The sequence below is a fragment of the Equus przewalskii genome, chromosome 10 (genome assembly GCF_037783145.1).
Source record: "Equus przewalskii isolate Varuska chromosome 10, EquPr2, whole genome shotgun sequence".
NCBI lineage: Eukaryota > Metazoa > Chordata > Mammalia > Perissodactyla > Equidae > Equus > Equus przewalskii.
This window is the reverse complement of record NC_091840.1, coordinates 18,343,377-18,361,971: the sequence shown is the minus strand read 5'-3', so window position 1 is coordinate 18,361,971 and position 18,595 is coordinate 18,343,377. Positions and strand designations below refer to the sequence as shown.

The 18,595-nt window shown below is 49.3% G+C and overlaps 1 protein-coding gene across 3 annotated transcripts in view; it reads right to left on the bottom strand.

Moving 5' to 3' along the window:
• PLEKHM1 (pleckstrin homology and RUN domain containing M1) overlaps positions 1–18,595 on the bottom strand; it is a 46,664-nt gene that overhangs the window by 9,029 nt on the left and 19,040 nt on the right. For all 3 annotated transcript variants that reach the window (XR_011523311.1, XM_070561758.1, XM_070561759.1), the window contains 3 exons: positions 8,990–9,260; positions 5,158–6,078; positions 2,564–2,709 (listed from right to left, as the gene is read on the bottom strand). Coding sequence is in view for 2 of the 3 variants with exons in the window: in XM_070561758.1 (XP_070417859.1) it covers positions 2,564–2,709; positions 5,158–6,078; positions 8,990–9,260 (1,338 nt within the window). In the remaining variant the exon portion in view is untranslated. The remainder of the gene's footprint in view (positions 1–2,563; positions 2,710–5,157; positions 6,079–8,989; positions 9,261–18,595) is intronic.

Sequence of the window (18,595 nt, the reverse complement as noted above, 5' to 3'; positions counted from 1 at the left end):
GGGAGCTCTGCAGCAGCACCAGCTGTGGCTCCCCAAGTCTCGTGAGGAGGTGAGTGCGCAATCTCAGCCTCTCAAGAATGATGCTTGGGTCGAAGGTGCTACCCTCAGTCCTGACCCTACGGCCAAAGCCAATTATTGAGCACCTGCTGTTTGCCACACACTGGGCTAAGGACCTCAACCACATCCATTCTTCATCCTCAGTACAACCCAATGGGGAAGATGTCATCACCCCATTTTATAGATGAGGAAACTGAGGCTCCGAGAAGCTAAAGTGGCTTATCCAATCCACCTGTGGAAAGCAGAGCCCAGGTCTAAACTGAGGTGCTGTCTCCACACACTTGGCCACCTCACTAGGCAAGGAGAAAGCCCTCTCCCTCATGGTCTCCTCCTTGCTGAGGTGAGAAGGACGGAGGAGCCGAGATGTTCTCCACTACCAATCACCACACAGTGGCTGGGAGCCAGGCTTTCAAGTCAGAGCTGGATTTGAATCCTGGCTCCACTACTTCCAGCTGTATGACCTTGTGAAACTTACTTAACCTCTCTGTGACTCAGTTTCCTCATCTGTAAAATGGGGAGAATAAAAGCACCTACTTCATGGGATTATTTTGAGTTTAGATTGAAAGAGATGATCCATGTGAGCTCCTGGCATGTAGCATATCCTCAGTAAATGGGAGTTGCCATCAGACTCTGTGAGTGCCTGTTGTGGCCCAGCTGTCCCCTAGAGGGTTGGGAATAGAACAGGGCCCTCGGGAGACTGTGACACTGTGGGGGTGGGGAGGCCTCTGGCCTCCTGTCTCCCAGCTCCACTGTCATCTCCCGCCTCCCCACGGACAACTCTCCCTTTTCCCATTTCTCAGAGCCCTGAGGTACCAGCCCTACAGCCTACAGTGGCAAAGCCCCGGTGACTCGGGTCAAACTGCCAAACACTGCAGACAGGCAGGGGATTCCTGCTCCCCAGGGACTGCTCCTACCCTGTGGGCATGGAGCGGATGGACAAAGAAAGAAGCCCAGTCCTGGGCTGACACCCTGCCAAGTGCCAGATAGGCCTCGCTTAAGTGGCTTAGCCAGAGTGGTAAGAGTGAGCAGTAAGGCCCTACCCTGTGAGGCAGCCACTTCCTAGTCTGAATGCCCTGTCTTTACCAGGCCAGGATCTTTGAGAGAGAGCTGGACATTTCCTGATCTCAAATACGCCGAGAGAAGTATTGTAATTTCCTAGTTGGAGAAAGGAAGTGGCACAAGGATGACAGTAATGAACAAGGAGATGGCTCAACAGAAGTATCCGGGTGTTGTAAATCATGAGTGTGTTTTATGGGCAGAGGGTTCTTTGCATTTGTACTGATCTTGAAACCTAATTTTCTCTACGTAGTTAGTTAAACACTTAACGCTGAGGGCAGGAGTGGGGACAAGGGAGCCAACAAAAAAGTCAAAGTGCAGCTGCCATCTTTGGGGTTCCTGTCCCCAGGGGGTGGAGGCTGGGGTGGCAGAGATTCTGAGAATCACACCCTCTGTGCTCTGATGAGGACATGTCCACGTGTTAAGGCTGCACGGCCGGCAGACCTGGGTCTTGAGAGAAGCAAACAACTTCTTCCTTGTGTTTCTGGGTCTGTCTTAGCAGAAAGCCAAGTTTGTGCCCTTTAAGGCAGACCCTGACCAAGTGAATTAGGGGCAGAAGGTGACAGGCCTCAGGAAAGGGCAAGGGCACTAACGTAAGGACCATCGAAGGGACTGCGGTACCGTCTCATTCAGTCCTCACACAACCCTGAGACTCGTACTGTTGTTAACGCCCCTTTAGAAACAAGGAAATGGGAGTTAAGTAATTTGCTCATGGTACTCAGCTAGAAAAGTGGCTAAGCCCAGTGGAAGAAGAGGAAAATCTAAAAGATCCTAGAATAATTCTTATTCAAAAACATTTAGTGAACATAAAAAATACCCAAGATATAAGACTAAGTGAACAAAGCATGATAAAGCAATATGAGTCCAGTATGATACCAATTTTTAAAAAGTAGATGTGTATGTAAAAAAACGCACAGAAAAAGCTGACTGCTCCAAGGGGAAGTGCAGCCAGCCACGCAGCCCATCCATCCGTCCATCCATCCACCCATCTATCCATCCAGTCATTCATCTATCTATCCATCCACGTACCCCCCATCCACCCATCCATCAATACACATCCATCCGTCCATCCAGCCATGCACATCCACCTACTCATGCATCTACCCACCCAAGTCATCCACCCATCTATATATGTGATTTATCCTTCCTATCTATCTATATGCTGGTGCCTTAAACAGTTTTGTCTGTAGTCATGGGGAGCTGCAGAAAACCATCCTCAGAAACCCACCTGAGGACCAAGGCAGGCATTAACAGAGCTCTGCCCAGGGGCAGTAGATCAGCACCCAGTTTTTTCTTGGCCAGCTCCCCTACATCATGGGACCTGAACCAGTGACCTGGCTTCCCTGGAGCCAAACTCCTCCAAACAGATGAGCAGCAACAAAGAGGAGTGGCCATTCCTCTGTCACTCAGCAGTCCTATGTGGCTACCACTGGCTGGGGTCAAGACTTACCGGGCGCTTGGTGAGGTCCCAGTTGTGGATGACCCTGGCGGGAATCACTGAGGCATCGTCTTGGTGGCAGATGTCACAGTAATAGAGGCCAGAGAAGGCACAGAGCTTGGGTCGTACAAATGAGAAGCCGATCTGCCGGGAGCAGCCTGGGGAGAAGGATGGAGGGAGAGTGAGCAGCAGTGGGGCCACAGTCAGCTCCTGAATAACAGAGAAGCTACTAAGACGTGATGGCCTGCTATTTAAGCAAAGTATAAAGATAAAAAAGGAGGATACAAGATCAAAACAACCATCACTCATATGTCCACCACTTGGAAACAAGCCCATTGATTAATCTGTACCACAAAACACTGCAAGAATTATCATCACCATTTTACAGCTGAAAAAACTGATGCACAGAGAGGTCAGGAAACCTGCCTGGTCCCCCAGTGATTAAGCAGCATAGCTGGGATTCCAGTTAGGGTTGGCTTGGTTCTAGAGCCCGCATTCTCTTACACCCGGCTGCCTTTGTTCAGTGTTCCCACTGTTGCTCACCAAAGCCAGCCTCCTCTAGGCCCACCCCTCCACTGGGGCCCAGAAATGGAAGCAACTAAGTCTAGGCCTCAGCAAGCAAGGAAGGTGCTAGGGACATGGGGCCGGCCACCGGGAGTTGGGGGGAAGCCAGGGAAGTTGGGACATTATTGCCCGGTGCCAGCTCGAAGCCAGAGCTGCCTGACACCTCAGGACAGTGGTGCAGGGCCCAGCTTCAGAGCCTCTGCTGGTGCACCCTCCACAGTTGTGGGCAGTGGCAGTGGGAGTGGGGTGTGCCCAGGGCAAAGCAAAGGCCTGGCTCAAATCCTGAGCACACGCCCTGCCTCCCACAGGGCCAGGGGAAAGAGTGCCTCTGGCCTCGGGACCAGAAGGGCTGGCTCTTCTGCTTACCGGCTGCCTATCCCGACCTGCACCAAATTTTTACGAGGTTCTATTTCAGTATCTGTAAAATTCAGCTACCACTTGCTATTTTGTGGGGTTATTACAAAGTTTAAATGAGACAAGGTTTTGAAAGGGCCCTGCAAACTATGAATGCGAGCCAGATGTCAGTGGTCGGCGTCTGCCTGCCCACTGAGCTGTGCTTGCGGGCGGAAAGGAAGCCTGGGCTCCCCAGTTTCAGGCTCAGCCGGCAGGCTGGCGGGTGGCAGGCACGATGAGAGCTGCCCCCACCAGCATTCCCACCCATGGCGGGGAGACCCTCCCCACAAGCCCTGGGGGCTGGCCTCCTCCCTGAGCCCAGCATCCATAGGCTGAAGGGCAAAGTGAGTGTTAGGGGCTGGTGGGGGGTGAGGGTGAATGGGGGCTTGAAGATGTTTTCTGCAGGAAGCTCTGCACTGCCTAGCTTCTCCATCCTCCCAGGGCACCAACCGCAGACCACTTCCTTCCAGACGCCTGAAGCAGGCTTTCCCCACCTGTCCCACAGGCTCCACCTCGAAGGGACAGCTCCTAAAGTGCGGCTCAGCTTGTGCCACATCTCTTGCTTTGGCACTCTGCAGCGGAGCAACCTCCTCACAGCTCACCTAGAGGGCCCAGGGTGATGCAGATGTGTGTCTGGACTGAGAGAAGGGCTAAAAGTGGAACATGAGCAGTGGAACATCACGCAGCCTTGAAAAACAGGGGAGTGGAGAGGCCCTGTGGGGACCTGGCTGAGAGCACAGGTCTGGGACCTTCAAGGTCCTCCTCCTGGCTCTGCCACTTACTAGCTATGTGAACCTGCGACAAGGTAGTCACCAGCCCTGCGACCCAGTTTCCTTGGCTATAAACAGAGATCCCTACAGGCTTGTTGTGAGGATTAAATGAGATAATCCAAATCAAGCATCTGGCCCAGTGCCCAGCACAGAAGAATTAGATTTGATGATAATGATCTAGCAATGTACTGACTTGCAGTAATACCCATAATGTATTATTAAGTAGAAAAAACCCAAGTTGCAGAACAATATATATAGCTGTGCTGTCCAATATGGTGGCATGAGCCATGTGTGCTCATTTAAATACATTTAAATTTTAAAAACCCCTGAAAATTCAGTTCCTTAGTCACAATAGCTACACTTTAAGTACCTAGTAGCCACGTGTGGCTTGTAGCTACCATGGAAAGCACAGATCTAGAACATCTTCATTAACACAGAAAGTTCTATTGGACAGTGCTGAGTAGTACAAACCAATTTTTGTAATTTTAAAAAGTTGAGTGCACCTGCAAAAGCATGCAAGCGTACTTGGAAGGGTACTATGCTCCTGCTCCAAAAGAATATGACAATAAAGGAGGTAGGGCGCTGAGCTCCCTGGAACTCCCTGAGCAGAGAGCAGCACACAGCGGAGCTGCCACCCACAGCCCTCAGCAGGAGGTGGCAGGAGGGGGAGGCGACAGGGGCTCCCACAAGCAGGGGCACTGGCCCCAGTGGGTGCTGGGGAGCTGCAGACGTGCAGAAAAGCTGTATTTGCTGCAACATCCCAGGGGTGGGATGGGGCAATGGTGGAAGGCCAGGATGAGTGCAAAGGCTAAACCAGGAACCCCACTGGAGGCAGAGAGAGGCTGGCAGGCTGGGGGTGGCAGGACAGCAAGTCAGCACCTGCGCAGAAGCAGCCCTGGGAGTCGAGGCCTTTCTCCGTGGGGATGGCCACCAGGTACTGCAGCAGGAAGCCATTCTCCCGTGTGGCGAACTTCAGCACCTCCTGACAATTTTCATCCAGACTGCCACCAAGTGTCACTGCCTCCTCGGCCGTCTCCAGGTAGGACGCCAGGACCTTGCGCACCAGATCCCTCCACAGGGCAGCCTCCTCAGCATTCCCGGCCTGCAGCTTCAGGACGGCCTTGGCTGTGATGATTTTGAAGAAGGATGGGCCCCCGAGGCTCGTGTCTGGCAGGATATCTCGGATGGTCTCAATTCCATGGCTGTCAGTTAACATCTTCTCGTTGTTTCTCAGGCGGAAGCATTTCAGAGCCTCCAAGGACAGGGAAAAAATATAGGGCACCCAGGTCCTGTCCGCATAGAGGTACAGAAGGGATTCTTTAATGGCGTCTGGCTCGGGAACTTGGGCAGAGGACCAGTTGAACTGCGAGCTCTGGAGCGTTTCAGGCTCTGTGAGCAGGTCCGAGTGGGCAGGGAAGCCACCCTGGGGGGCCTCTGCGGGGTCCTCAGGCTCGTCTGGGTACTGGACGTTCACCCACTCGTCCTCCTGCTGGGGCCGGTACTTCTGCAGGGCCTCGCGCACTCGGTCGAGCCAGTCCTCGGCTTCATCCTGGGAAGAGGCACGCAGGGTCAGCCTCTTGCCGGAGAAGACCAGCTCGAAGCGGCCGTCGCTGTGGGCCGGCCCCACAGACTCACAGCGCAGCAGGGAACAGCTCTCCACGCAGGTGCGCTCCTCGTCGCTCAGGTAGAGGCGGAACTCCAGCGGGGAGAGCTCGCAGAAGAGTTCCTTCCAGATGCCCATCGCCCCCCGCCGCTCCACGGTGCCCAGTTTCATGAGACCCCGGAATGGGTTGGACAGCCCTGGAGGCAAAAAGAAGCACTTTAGACAAGGGGCCTGTCCCTTTACCACCCAAGAAAACCTCCGGAGCCCGAGGTCTTGTAGTGGGTGTGGACGAGTGACTGCTACGAGAATACAAGCCAGCCGTGGGCTGGATGGGAACATCTTTTGAGTGCCTCCATCCCACCCTCACCCTCAGCAGCTGACCTTGTTCCTGAATGTCACTGAGAAAATAAAAGCGCTCAAAAGATGACCTCCACATGCCCCTCACTGCACTCCCTGCTTCCGGCATCTGTCCCCACACATGACTTCCCTCCTGTCGCCAGGGCTGAACCGACTGTGCTGCTGTCTGAGGCCAAGCCTCCACTTGTGCAGGGGTCCCCCCCACCGCCTACTCAAGGACAAGGATGGCTCTCCAGCAGCCTCCCTCCCTCTCCTGTGCTGCTGTTTTCTCCTTTCTTTCCCAGATCCTTCCCAACAGCACACAACATGCTGCTATTTCTCCCATCTTTAAAAATACCTCTCGTGACTCCGCTCACATCTCTAATTATCACCCTGTTTCTCTGTCCCCTTTATAGAAAACCCCCGAGGAGTATTGGAACTGTCTCTAGTTCCTCTGCTCCCAGGCCTTCTTGAACCTGCTCCAATCAGGCTTTTGGCCCCTCATTCCACAGAAACTACACTTGGGAAGGCCACCAGGCCTCCCCATGTCACCAGATCCAAAGGCCAATCCTCAGTCCCCATCTGGCCTGACCCATAGCATCACTGGACACAGCTGAGCCCTCCTTCCCTCCTGAAGCACTTCCCTCTCTTGGCTGCCGAGACACTGCCCTTGGTTCTCCTCCATCCTGACTGGCCATGCTTCAGACCTAGACTCACTCCTCCTCCTCCGCTGACCCCTCACTGTTGGAGTGCCCCAGAGCTCAGTCCTGGGTCCTCTGCTCTTCTCTATCAACACCCACTTCCTAGCTGATCTTACACACTCAGGGCTTTATGCCAACAATGCCCCAATTTTTATCTCCAGCCTGGACCTTGCCCTTGAACTTCAGATTCAGATCTCCATCTGCTCCATGTATGTCTAATAGGTTTCTCAAACTTGACACATCCTAAAATGAATTCTTGATTCTCCCACTCCAAACCTGCTCTCTCCTAATGTTCTTTGTCTCATAAAATGGCAAACTTCATTCTTCCAGTTGATTGGGCTAAAACCTTAGAGTTATCTCTGATTTTCTTTCGTTCACACCCTGCATCCAATCCATCAGCAAATCCTGTTGGCATATCCAGAATCTTCCACGTCTCACCACCTCCACCACTACCTCACAAGTTCAGCCCAGCGTCATCCCTCGCCTGGGTCATGGCAATGGTGTGCTAACTGGTCTCTCTGCCCTGGCCGTCCTTCAGCATACAAGCCAGGATGACACTACCATTTAAAAGATAAGTCAGATCATGTCCCTCTGCCCCAAACCCTGCAAAGGCTGCTGTCTCCCTCAGAGCAAAAGCCACTGTCCTTTCTGCAGCCCACAAGGCCCTCCACCACTCTGACCTCATCTCGAACCACCTCCTTCCCCATCTCCTCTGCTCTAGTCACTCTGGTCTCTGTGGTTCCTCGGACACCTCAGGTATGTTTTCATCACAGGTCTCTGCACTTGTTCTCCCTGCTTGACACACAAAGATTGCCTCGTGCCTTCCTCCCTCCTGCCACATCTCCTCCAAGGTCAGCTTATTCATGAGGGCTTCCTTGGCGATCCTATAGGAAATAGTGCACTCCCCACCCTGGCGTGTCCTGATTTATTGTTCTCCATAGCAATTACTGTCACCTGCTCATACCACACGTTTACGGATTAATTTTCTTATTTCCTGTCTCTCACACTAGAATATAAGTCTCATGAAGACAGGGACTTTGCTTTGCTTCCTGCTGCGTTCCTAGCACCTAGAATGGTGCCTGGCACATCACAGAGGCTCAGTAAGTATTTGCTGAATAAGTGGGTGAGTGTGTGCCTATGTACCACACACTCCTCAATGCTCCCTGCTCCCAGGGGGTCTGCCACCACTCAGGGGTTCCAGAGGACACACAGTTCTCTCTCTCCCAGCCTGGACTAGCCTTAGAGATTTCAAACCACTGTTTAGGATCTTCCTACCCCTCAGGGAGCCTGATGGCCTAGGAACGGAGCCCACCTTTCTCTGGCATGGTTATAACCATCACATGGGTGACAGACAGAAAAACCTAAAAGAAGCCAGCATAGAGACTAGGGCGCCACCCATAATCCCCAACCAGGGCCGCAGGACCCTGGCCAGAATTCTCTGCAGGGTCTTTGCAAACAGAAAATGAGGAGCGAACAAGACTGACTCTAGGGCACACTCTGCTTGCTTGTTTACTTGAAAGAGGGAACTCGTTTATGAGGGGTACAGGTTATGGTTTCTGGAATTTCACCAGGGGTAGAGATCAAGCTGGCCTCACTGTGAACAGCACGTAGAGGACGCTGAGCAAACAGCAGACCTGATAACCCCACCAGCAGTGTTAAATCAGCCATCTCAGAGAAAGGCCTTGGGAAGGAGCAGTTGAAACACCTGGGCCTTCAAGAGACGGGTTCTCTCTGGGCTACGCTTGAATCAAGAGTTCTGTATAATCTTAAGAGTTATAGGGTAGTTTCAGGAAAAATATTTTCCATTTCAATATAGGAAACAGTATTTTTGCACTGTGTAGGCAGTTTTGAGCATTATTCTATGAAGATTTTATGAGAAAACACAGTACTTTTCCTGAAATGCTTTCCTGCATTACTCAGCAAGGGTGCTCCTTATTATGACATTTTGGGATGAAGTTTTTCTTGTGAGAAGACACCACCCAATTGGTAATGGAAAGCAGGGTTTTCGAGCTGCTTTCTGCAAGGCGCTGTCTCTGCACAGTGAGGCGGCCCCGGGCCCGCAGCCACCTACCCATCTGCCGGCGGTGCACCACCCTGAAGTTCTTGTGCTCCTGCGCCGCGGCCGCCTTGCTCTCTCTGCTTCCTGGGGAAGGCACGCAAGCTTTGTCTAAGGCCCCCGTGGAGTAGCTTTTTCTTGGTCCTTGAGAAAAATGCCTTAGGAGACCAGGCCTTGCCTCTGGAGACCCCGTGGACGAGGCTGCAGAGCGATCTGAGGGACCCTCGGCAGCTTGTTCTGGGGGAGGCCGGTAGAAGTCATCTTCTGAGATCCAGCTCTTGTTTTTCTAGTGGGAAAGAAGAAAAGGCATAAGTTGCTTTTTAACTTCTTTAAAAACATCTTTATGGAGACAGGATTCACATACCATAAGATTAACCCATTTAAAGTGTACAATTCAATACTCAAAGAGTTGTGCAAGCATCACCACAGTCTAAGTTTAGAACACCTCCATCACTCCATGAAGAAACTGTGTAAGCGTTGGCGGTCACTCCCTACTTCCTCTCAAGCCCTCCAGTTCTAGGCACCAATAATCGACTTTCTGTTTCCATACATCTGCCCATTTTGGACAGTTTATATAAATGGAATCTTACAACATGTGGTCTTCTGCAACTGGCTTCTTCCCCTTAGCATGTTTCTAAGGTTCATCCACGTTGTAGCACGTGTTGGTACTCCATTACTCTTTATTACCAAATAACATTCCAGTGGATGGATGTCCCACACCTTATTTATCCATCATCAGGTGACGGACATTGGGTTGTTTCCGCTTTTTTGGTAATTACGAACAATGCTGCTGTGAACGTTCACATACAAGTTTCTGTGTGGACATATGTTTTCTATTCTCTTGGGTGTAGGCCTAGGAGTGGAATTGATGGTCATATGGTAAAGATGTCTGACTTTCTGAGGAACTTCCAAACTTGTTTTCCTAAGTGGCTGCCCCATTTTACATTCCCACCAGCCATGCATGAGGGTTCCAACTTCTCCGCATCCTCTCCAACATTTGTCATTATCTGTCTTTTTGATGATAGCCATCTTGAGGGGTGTGAAGCGCAATCTTGTGGTTTTGATTTGCATTTCTCTTATGTCTAATGACCCTGCGCATCTTTTCATGTGCATATTGGTCATTTGTCTATCTTCTTTGGACATCTGTCTATTCACATTCTTAGCCCATTTTTAAACTGGTTTATTTGTCTTTTTGTTCTTGTGTTGTGTTGTGGGTTGAACTGTGTCTGCCTAAAAGACATGTTGAAATCCTAACCCCCACGACCTCAGAATGAGACCTTATTTGGAAACAGGGTCGTTGTAGATGTAATTAGTTAAGATGAGGTCATACTGGGGGAGGGTGGGCCCTTCATCCAAAGTGATTGGTGTCCTTATAAGAGGAGAAAAGACACATACAGAGAGGAGAATGCCAAGTGAAGAGAGACACAGAGGGAGAACGCCATGCGATGACGGAGGGACTGGAGTGATGCGTCTACAAACCGATGAACGCCAAGGCTTGCTGGCGACACCAGAAGCTAAGAGGAGGGCAGGGAACAGACTCTTCCTCAGAAACTCCAGAAGGAATCAACCCTGCCAACATCTGGACTTCGGACTTCTAGCCTTCGGAACTATCAGAGAATGCATTTCTATTGTTTTACGTCATCCGGTTTACGGTACTTTGTTACAGAAACCCTAGGAAACAAATTTGTAAGGGGTCTTTATACATTCTGGATACCAGGTCCTTACCAGATACATGATTTGCAAGTAATTTCTCCATTTCTGTGGGTTGTCTTTTCACTTTCTTCATGGTTCTCTTTGAGGCATAAAGTCTTTCAATTTTGACGCAGTCCAATTTACATTTTCTTTTGTCTCTGTGCTTTTGGTGTATCTAAGAAACCATTGCCTAAGGCCAGGTCACAAAGGTCTGCTCCTGTGTTTTCTGCTAAGAACTTTATAGTTTTAGCTCTTACATTTAGGTCTATGATCTATTTTGAGCTAATTTTTGTGTATGGAGTGAGGAAGGGGTCCACCCATATTCTTTTGTGTGTGGATATCCAGGTGTCCCGGCACCATTTCTTGAAGGGATGTAGAGTTTTCAGCTCTGCTTCTAGGGTGAGATGAGGGAAGCATGAGCGACAGGACCCAGAGTCCTCAGTGGCTGCGTCTGCCTCGGCTCCCCACTTCTGAGCAGGCCCCTGAGGCCCCAGGCAGCCAGGCCCTGCCCCTTCTCTTCTGAGGCTGTCTCTCTGAGTCTGAAGCTGCTCACTAGCTGGGAGAAGAGGGGCAGGTCTGGGGTGAGGGCGCTTGTGGGAATGAATTCCAGCTCCTCTTTGTCATTATTTCTAGCGCTCCCTGCCTTTCTGTGTCGAAGTGTGGAGGAGCGGAGGCAAGGAAGCAGGTTGGGCTGCCTTAAGTGGCTGTCTACACAGAGGAAATGAGTCACACCGGTGGGGGGTGGGGGGGGACCAGCCCAGCTGTTTTGTTAAGTGCCACCAACCTCACCCTGACGCTGCTGTTTCCAACCCCTAAATTGAGACTGCCCTCCCTGCTGCTGTAGACAGGGGAGTGGAGCAGGCTGAGGCTGCCCCCGAAGGGCTGATTTGCACAGTTTAGTCCATGCAGAGGCTCTAAGACTCCTTAAGCCAAGGGTGGAGAGTTCTGAGTCCGGCTCTCACAGAGCTGGGCCTCCAGGGCTTCCTCAGAAAGCCCTCAGAATTGGCAGGTGCTTCCTTCTGCCAGTGACAGGACAATGTGTCATCAGCGGGCTATTGGGGACCATTTCAACACAGGATTCTGAACAATTTCTGCCTAGGTCACTGAGACCGCAGGGAACTCCTTGAGGAAAATGGGCAGGAGGAGTACCCCAAGGCTGTACAGGCAGCCCCATGGAGCCTGGCACACAGACCTGGGATCCTGTGACCACCCCCCCGCCCCGACTTGGCACCAGCCCCTGCTAATGGTCCCAACTGGAAAGACCACTATCCCTTGAGATTCAGTCAGGGGTCATCCCTCACCTCTTCCTGGAAGCCTGCCTTACTATTCCCCAGCCTATACCCCTCTCACCCCTCAGCTGGGTTTGGGACCCCTCCTGGGCTCCCACAGCATTCTGTGCCTGCCCTCATCCTTGCATCCACAAAGCTGTTTGGAATGGTCATTTTTATTTGTGCTTGGCACACAGTTATAAAAGATGAGTGAGTAAACCTTGACTATCCAAACATCTTCAACATACAATGACAAGGGTGGGGCGAGGGAACTGGAAGGAAGGAGACAAATGTGCATTTTGAGACGATGTATGTTCACTGGCGAGGGCTTCCCTCTCCACGGAGGAGAGGGAGACTACTCCGAAACGTTCAGACGCGGCCCACTGCCCACGGATCAGCCACCAGGAAATGATACTCTAGGGAAAACCTTTTGTTCTCTTAAGTAACAGAAAAACAGTGGGAATACTGGGTCCTTGGAGCTTCTGCATAGTCCTGGACTGGGCTGTGGGCTGTGCCCCCTACCAGGGGCCCCAGTCAGAAAGCAGGGGGTAGGGCACACCAGTGTTTTCCTTTTCCCTCCCCTTTCCTCTCGTCTTCCTACTCCTGCTCACCCAGGGCCCCACATCTGGCCAGTTACCTGCCCTGTTAACAGTGAGGGAAAATCACCACTGACCAAGGATCTAAGCGAGAGCAGCACCGGCCACTAGGAACCCAAGGCAGAGGAATGCCACCTCGAGTCACTAAGGCGTCCGGGCGCTGGATACAACTGCTAAATCCAGAGAGGAGTCTGGCTGCCGAGGGAGAGACCAGGTTTCCAGACACTTTCAGAAAAGCACTTTTCGTCCAGTCTGTCCTCACTATGTCAGGCAAAGGGACTGCCTGTACCCCTCCTGGGGGAGGGGACCACATGCCATGGCAGGTGATCCACGAGGGCAGCAATTAGGGCCAAGTCTTAGAATTCAGACTGTCCTATGGGAGTTAAACTGAGAACCCAGTTCACACCCCCTGATGCCACGAGTACAAAGTCCCCCCAGCTCCCTCGCTCCCTGTACCTTCCTCCCCAGCACGCATCACAAGTGTAATTACGAGGCAGATAATCACTTGTCTAATCTGGTGTCTGTCCCCGAAGAGCAGGGCCTCGTCTGTGCTGTCCCAGCACTGTACCCAGCACGGTGCTTGGCCCACAGCAGGGACTTTGTATTAAATGAATCAAAAAAAAATTTTTCTTAAAGAAAGGCTAAATGGCTCTCAGGGTTATAAAACTTGACAGTGATCCCCGCCCTCTGCCACCAAAATGTCAAATAAATAGCAGTGGCTGAGTGACGACAGAAGCACAGAAAGATGAGAACCACAGAGGCGGCATGCAGGGCATAGCCCCACTCCGTGCAAAGGGAGGGAGCCCACCAGACCAGGGCAAGTGTGCAGGCCTCACAGTGGAGCCCGGCGACTATACTGAGTGGAGGAATGAACAGATCCACAGCTCCGCTGTGGAGACAGATGCAGGAAGGGGTGAGCATCTGTGGCTCTCACGGTGGACTCAGCAGCAGGTTTGACTCTCTGTTCCCCAAGCAACCAGACTACCGTGAGGCCTGCAAGGAGGTGGAGCCTGCCCTGGTCAGACCACCCTGCCCTGCCCACTCTATGCACTTGACAGAGCGCTTCTCTCCATTGTAAATTACAAGTCAGCATCTTGAGTCTCTGGAGAGCTCCAGGACTGTGAATTGATGCCTACTCTCTCCCAGGTACAGGGCTTGCAGCTGACACAGAAGTGAACAGACATGGTCCTTCGTATCATGGAGCTAATATTCTAGTCCAGAAGACAGAAAATAAGCAAGCAGACAAGCAGATAACACAATTGCACATAGTGATGAATGTTATAAGCAAAGCGGAGCAGGGAAATGGGAAAGAGAGTCACTGGGCATGGTGCTCTTGAGACAGGTGGTCAGGCATGGCTGAGACAACAGGGAGGAAAAGCAGAGAGTTGGGAAAGGGTCCGGGTAGAGGAAAAGCCCGGGCTGGAAGAAGCTCACTGTGTCGGGACCGCAAAGAGGCCAGAGGGTTAAAACTTGGCGAGCAAAGGAGGAGCCTTGCTGACGAGGGAAGCTGCCTGCCCCATCAGCTCTGGGGCCAGGGCAAGACAGGCTGTCTGAGCCTGCAAAGCAGAGGCTGGACCCCAGGCGGGGGTGAACTCAACATGGTCACTGCCACTCTGTGGAACCTGGCTGGGGCATGGCCACCGTGCCTCGGGGGACATCCCTCCTCCTCCAGCTCGAGCCGGGGGCGGCAGAGCCTTTCCTCTCCAACCTTCAGTGTGCTTGGCAGTTGTCTGGTCACAGCCTTCAGGGTTCCGTGACATTCTGGGCTCTGAAGCACTCTTCAAGACAGCAAAAACGGAGAGTCTGACCCTCACTTACACAGCTACGTGATTCATGAAGTCATCTTCAGTAAACGGTTCTAGTCCATCAGATATCCATATGGAAAAACACGAGCTTTGACTCCTACCTCACACTATATACAAAAATTAATCCCAGATGGATGATAAACCTAATTGCAAAAGGTAAAATATTAAAGCTTCTAGAAGAAAATACAGGGGTTTTCATAGCCTTCACAACCTTAGGGTAGACAAAGATTTTTAAGACACAAAACACATTAGCCATAAACAGAAAGACTGATAAATTGAAGATCATTTAAATCAAGAACTTCTGTCCAACAAAAGACACCATGAAGAGATTTAAAAGGCACATCATAGACTGGAAGAAGACACTTGCTATATACAACTATACACATATTTTTTCTCCAGTAAAAGACATATCCATAATATATAAAGAGCCCTTACAAATCAGTAAGGAAAATATGCACAAACTCAATTTAAGAATGAGACAATGACTTAGACACTTCCAGGGGGCCAGCCCGGTGGCACAGTGGTTATGTCCACACGTTCCGATTCTCGGCAGCCCAGGGTTCACCAGTTTGGATCCCGGGTACGGACATGGCACCGCTTGGCAAAAAGCCATGCTGTGGTAGGTGTCCCACATATAAAGTAGAGGAAGATGGGCATGGATGTTAGCTCAGGGCCAGTCTTCCGCAGCAAAAAGAGGAGGATTGGCAGTAGTTAGCTCAGGGCTAATCTCCCTCAAAAAAAAAAGACACTTCCAAAAGAGGATCAAATGGCCAATAAGCAAATGAAAAGGTATCAATATCATTAGTCATCGGGGAAATGCAAATTAAAACCAAAGTGAGATACCACTACACATCTCCTAGAGTAGCTAAAATTAAAAAGATCGATGACACCATTGGCTAGGATGAAGAGCAATGAAAATGCTCATATACTGCTAACGTGAGTATAAGCTAGTACAAGCACCGTTAGAAAACTGTTTGGCCGTATCTACTGAACATATGCCTAACAATGACCCAGCAACTCCATCCCTAGGTGTACACCACAGAAACGAGTGCACAGGGTCACCAAAGGCAAGTACGAGAATGTTCACAGCAGCTTTCTTCATACTAGCCAAAACCTGGAAACAATTCAAACGTCTGTTAGCAGGAGAATGGACAAATACATTGTGACATATTCTCAAAATGGAATACTGTAGAACAATGGAAAAGAACAAACTATAGCCTCATGTTGTACGTACAGATGAATCTCACAGACATAACGTTCAGTGAAAGAAGCAAAAAGAGCACATATTGTATGATTACATTTATATGAAGTTCCATGACAGCACAAATGAATCTATGGTACCTGAGGTCAGAATGGTGCTTTCCTTTGGAGGGCATAATTACTGGGAGAAGGCATGAGGGAGATTCTGCGGCTGGCAGTGTTCTATATTTTGACCTGGATGGTGGTTACTGAGTGTACATCATATATAATTACTCACGGAGATGTATACTGAGGATCTGGGTGCTTTAAATACAGCATTCCTCAAAAATTTTTAAAACAGGGAAATAGTCTTTTCAATAAATAGTGCTGGTACAACTGTATATCCATATGCAAAAGAATGAAGGTGGACCTCATCCTTATACCATATATAAAAATTAACTCAAAATCGATCATAGATCTAAATGTAAGAAATAAAACTATAAAAGTTTTAGAAGAACACACAGGAGTAAATCTTCATGACCTTGGATTAGGAAATGCATACTTAGACACAACACCAAAAGCACAAATGACAAAAGAAAAAATAGATATGTTAGACGATACCAAAATTTAACTTTTATGTTGCTAATGATACCATCAAGAAAGTGAAGGGGCTGGCCCAGTTGCGCAGCGGTTAGGTGCACACGTTCTGCTTCTCGGCGGCCTGGGGTTCAGCGATTTGGATCCTGGGTGTGGACATGGCACCATGCCATGCTGTGGCAGGCGTCCCACATATAAAGTAGAGGAAGGTGGGCACGGATGTTAGCTCAGGGCCAGTCTTCCTCAGCAAAAAGAGGAGGATTGGCGGAAGATGTTAGCTCAGGGCTAATCTTCCTCAAAAAAAACAAAAAAAAAAGATAGCTTCTTACGGGGCTGGCCTGGTGGCACAGCAGTAAGTGCGCATGTTCCTTGGCGGCCCAGGGTTCCCAGGTTTGGATCCCAGGTGCGGACATGGCACCGCTTGGCATATCATGCTGTGGTAGGCGTCCCACATATAAAGTAGAGGAAGATGGGCATGGATGTTAGCTCAGGGCCAGGCTTCCTCAGCGAAAAAGAGGAGGACTGGCAGTAGTTAGCTCAGGGCTAATCTTCCTCAAAAAAAAAAAAAGAAAGTGAAAAGAATTCATAGAATGGGATAAAATATTTACGAATCACACACCTAATAAGGGTCTAGAATCCAGAATATATAAAGAACTATTATAACTCAACAATAAAAAGCCAATCTAATTTAAAAAGTGCGAAAGTTCTGAATAGACATTTCTCCAAAGAAGAAACACAAATGGCAAATAAGCACATGAAAAGATGCTCAACATCATTAGCCATCAGGGAAATGCAAATCAAAACCATAATGAGATACCACTTCTCACCCACTAGGACAGCAATAATAATAATGATTTTTAAAAAGACAGTAAGAAGTGTTGGAAAGGAGCACGGGCATACACTGCTGGGAGGAACATACAGCGGGGCAGCTGCTTTGGAAACAGTCTGGCAGCTCCTCAAAAGGTTGAATATAGAGTGGAGATATGATCCAAGAGTTCTACTCCTAGGTATGCATCCAAGAGAATTAAGAACGCATGTCCACACAAAAACTTGAAAATGAATATTCATAGCAGCATTGTTCATAATTGCCAAAAAGTGGAAAAAAGCCCTAGAGTCTATCAACTGATGAAAGGATAAAAAAAATGTGATACGTCCATATGACGGAAGCTACAATGCAATATTACTCTGCAATAAAAAGGAATGAAGTACAGATGCATGTGCCAATATGGATGAATCTTAAAAATATCATGTTAATTGAAATAAGCCAGTCACAAAAGGTTACTATGATTCCATTTATGTGAAATGTCCAAAATAACAAATCTGTAGATAAAGTAGTAGTTTCCAGGGGTTGAGAGGAGAAAGGTAGGGGGAGGAGAGAGGGATGGGGAGTGACTGCTAATGGGTAAGTGGTTTCTTTCATGGAGGATGAAAATGATTTAAAATTAGATTGTGGTGATGGTTGAAAATATGAAAAAAATTGAACTACATAGTTTGGTGACTTGCAAGGTATGTGCATTATAGCTCAATAAAGCTATTAAAGAAAAAGAGGGGGTGTGTGTCTCTTCTAGTCTATTTCATGGCCCTGGCCTCATCTTGAGTTATAGGATCTGGAAGCTACAGGCCAAAGGAGAGATGTGCTTGGATGGAGCTGAAAAAGCAAGACTGTAACCCAATATCAGCCCCAGACCTCAGCTGGGATAAACTCCAGGCTTCGTGTGTGCACAGGTGCCTGCAAATTCCTACCTCTGCTTTTCATGACCCAAGAACAAATGTGAAAGGGCAAAAGAGCGTGGGTTCTCAGCTTTGACTGCTGCTTCCCCAGGTCAACTGTCCTCAAGCCTCTCCACCCATGGCTCTCTCCAGGACATTCCCAGTGCTGGCTCCTCTCGGGTTATCAACAAACTGGATTATCTTATTCCAGAACAGCGCTGTCCAGCAGAAATACAATGCAAGCCACATATATCATTTTAAATGTTCCAGTAGTCACATTTAAAAAATGTAAATAGAAATAGGTAAAATTAATTTGAATAATATAGTTTAACCCAATATATCTAAAATATTTTCATTTTAACATGCAATCAGTAAAAAATTATTAATGAGATATTTTTCTTTTTTTTTCATACTAAGCCTTCAAAACCCAGTGCTCTTTTTACACAGCTTATCTCAACTTGGACTGGCCACATTTTAAGTGCTCAATAGCTATGTGTGGCTATTAGCAGCCATGCTGGACAGTGCAATTCTAAATCCGGTTCACATTGCAGAATGAGTATTTTTAAAACCTGATATTTTATAAAAATATTAATTTAATAATAACAAGTACTGAGGAGGAAACCAAAGCTCCGTGAGGCGATGTGCCCTGCCCAAGGCCTTAAGCACCAGCAACCGACAGTGGCTAAGAGCAGAGTCTGTGGTCAGACGAGCATCACCTTCTCCACAGGGTGGGTGTGAAGACAACAGGAGATACGCATGGGAAGTGCTGGGCAT